The sequence below is a fragment of the Microtus ochrogaster genome, unplaced genomic scaffold (assembly GCF_000317375.1).
Source record: "Microtus ochrogaster isolate Prairie Vole_2 unplaced genomic scaffold, MicOch1.0 UNK14, whole genome shotgun sequence".
Lineage (NCBI taxonomy): Eukaryota > Metazoa > Chordata > Mammalia > Rodentia > Cricetidae > Microtus > Microtus ochrogaster.
In genome coordinates, this window is record NW_004949112.1 from 3,414,685 (window position 1) to 3,415,620 (window position 936).

General features: G+C 48.1%; 1 protein-coding gene across 1 annotated transcript in view; it reads right to left on the reverse strand.

Moving 5' to 3' along the window:
* Window positions 1-14: 14 nt before the first annotated feature.
* Window positions 15-936, reverse strand: part of Klk13 (kallikrein related peptidase 13) — a 10,499-nt gene continuing 9,577 nt past the window's right edge. Inside the window, exon 5 of the mRNA XM_026789072.1 lies at window positions 15-755. Coding sequence (XP_026644873.1) covers window positions 573-755 — 183 coding nt within the window. The 3' untranslated portion in view covers window positions 15-572. The remainder of the gene's footprint in view (window positions 756-936) is intronic.

The following is a 936-nucleotide window of genomic DNA, read 5'->3' on the forward strand; positions in this document are numbered from 1 at the left end:
TGTGGGATGTAGTTTGTGTCGGATGTCGGAGCAGGAATAGAATGTGGGATGTAGTTTGTGTGGGGATGTCGGAGCAGGAATGAGTTATGAAGAGGGTCTAGAGTAGCTGTGATGAGTCATCTTGAAGAGTATAGGATGTGGTCAGGGCAGAGGATTCTGGACAAGAGAGATTTTCAGAATGCAAGGAATCTAGAACCTTCTTGAATATAAAACATACAGTGTTGTCATGGGGTAAATATTTTGAGGGTTCCAAGAAGCTGTCAGGGAAGGTCTATCTACGAACGCTACTGAGATGAGTTCATGAGGGCCTGAAGAGGATAAACAGAGTTGGGCTGTGCAGGCATCAACTTCAGTTTATGGTAACGTGACGATGTAGCTGTGGACTTGGCTGGCATTTGGGTTGGGGTACTCTAGCTACTGAAGCATTTCAAGGCTAGTAGAGGGGGTGTGGCTGGCAGCGAATGTGAGTGCATGGTTTCAAAGTGACACTTAGGGCACAGGGGACAGAGAAGGGAGGAGCACACAGTGAGATAGGCACAGTAGGGGAAGGAGGCAGGCAAATTAACCCAGTTTTATTGTCTGCCCCTTGTCTCTCTCTGCTTTGGAGTGTTTCTGATTGTCTCCCAGATCCAACGCAGATATTTTGAGACTCGTGTGTAGACACCAGGTCGATTGGGCTGCCCACATGGAAAATCTCCCCATGAGATGATGCCATAGAGTTTGCCGTTGCAAACCAGTGGGCCCCCTGAATCACCCTGGGTGGGGGAAGAGAAAGAAAGGTTCTTGATACATCTGAATAGAAGGTAGAGATGGAGGACATATGGGGAGAAGAGTGAAAGGTGGAGAGAGACAGATGTGAAAAGTCAGGGAGATGGGGAATCATCAAGATGGAGAGTCAGAGGGATACAGAGTCAGAGGGATACAGAGTCAGAGGGA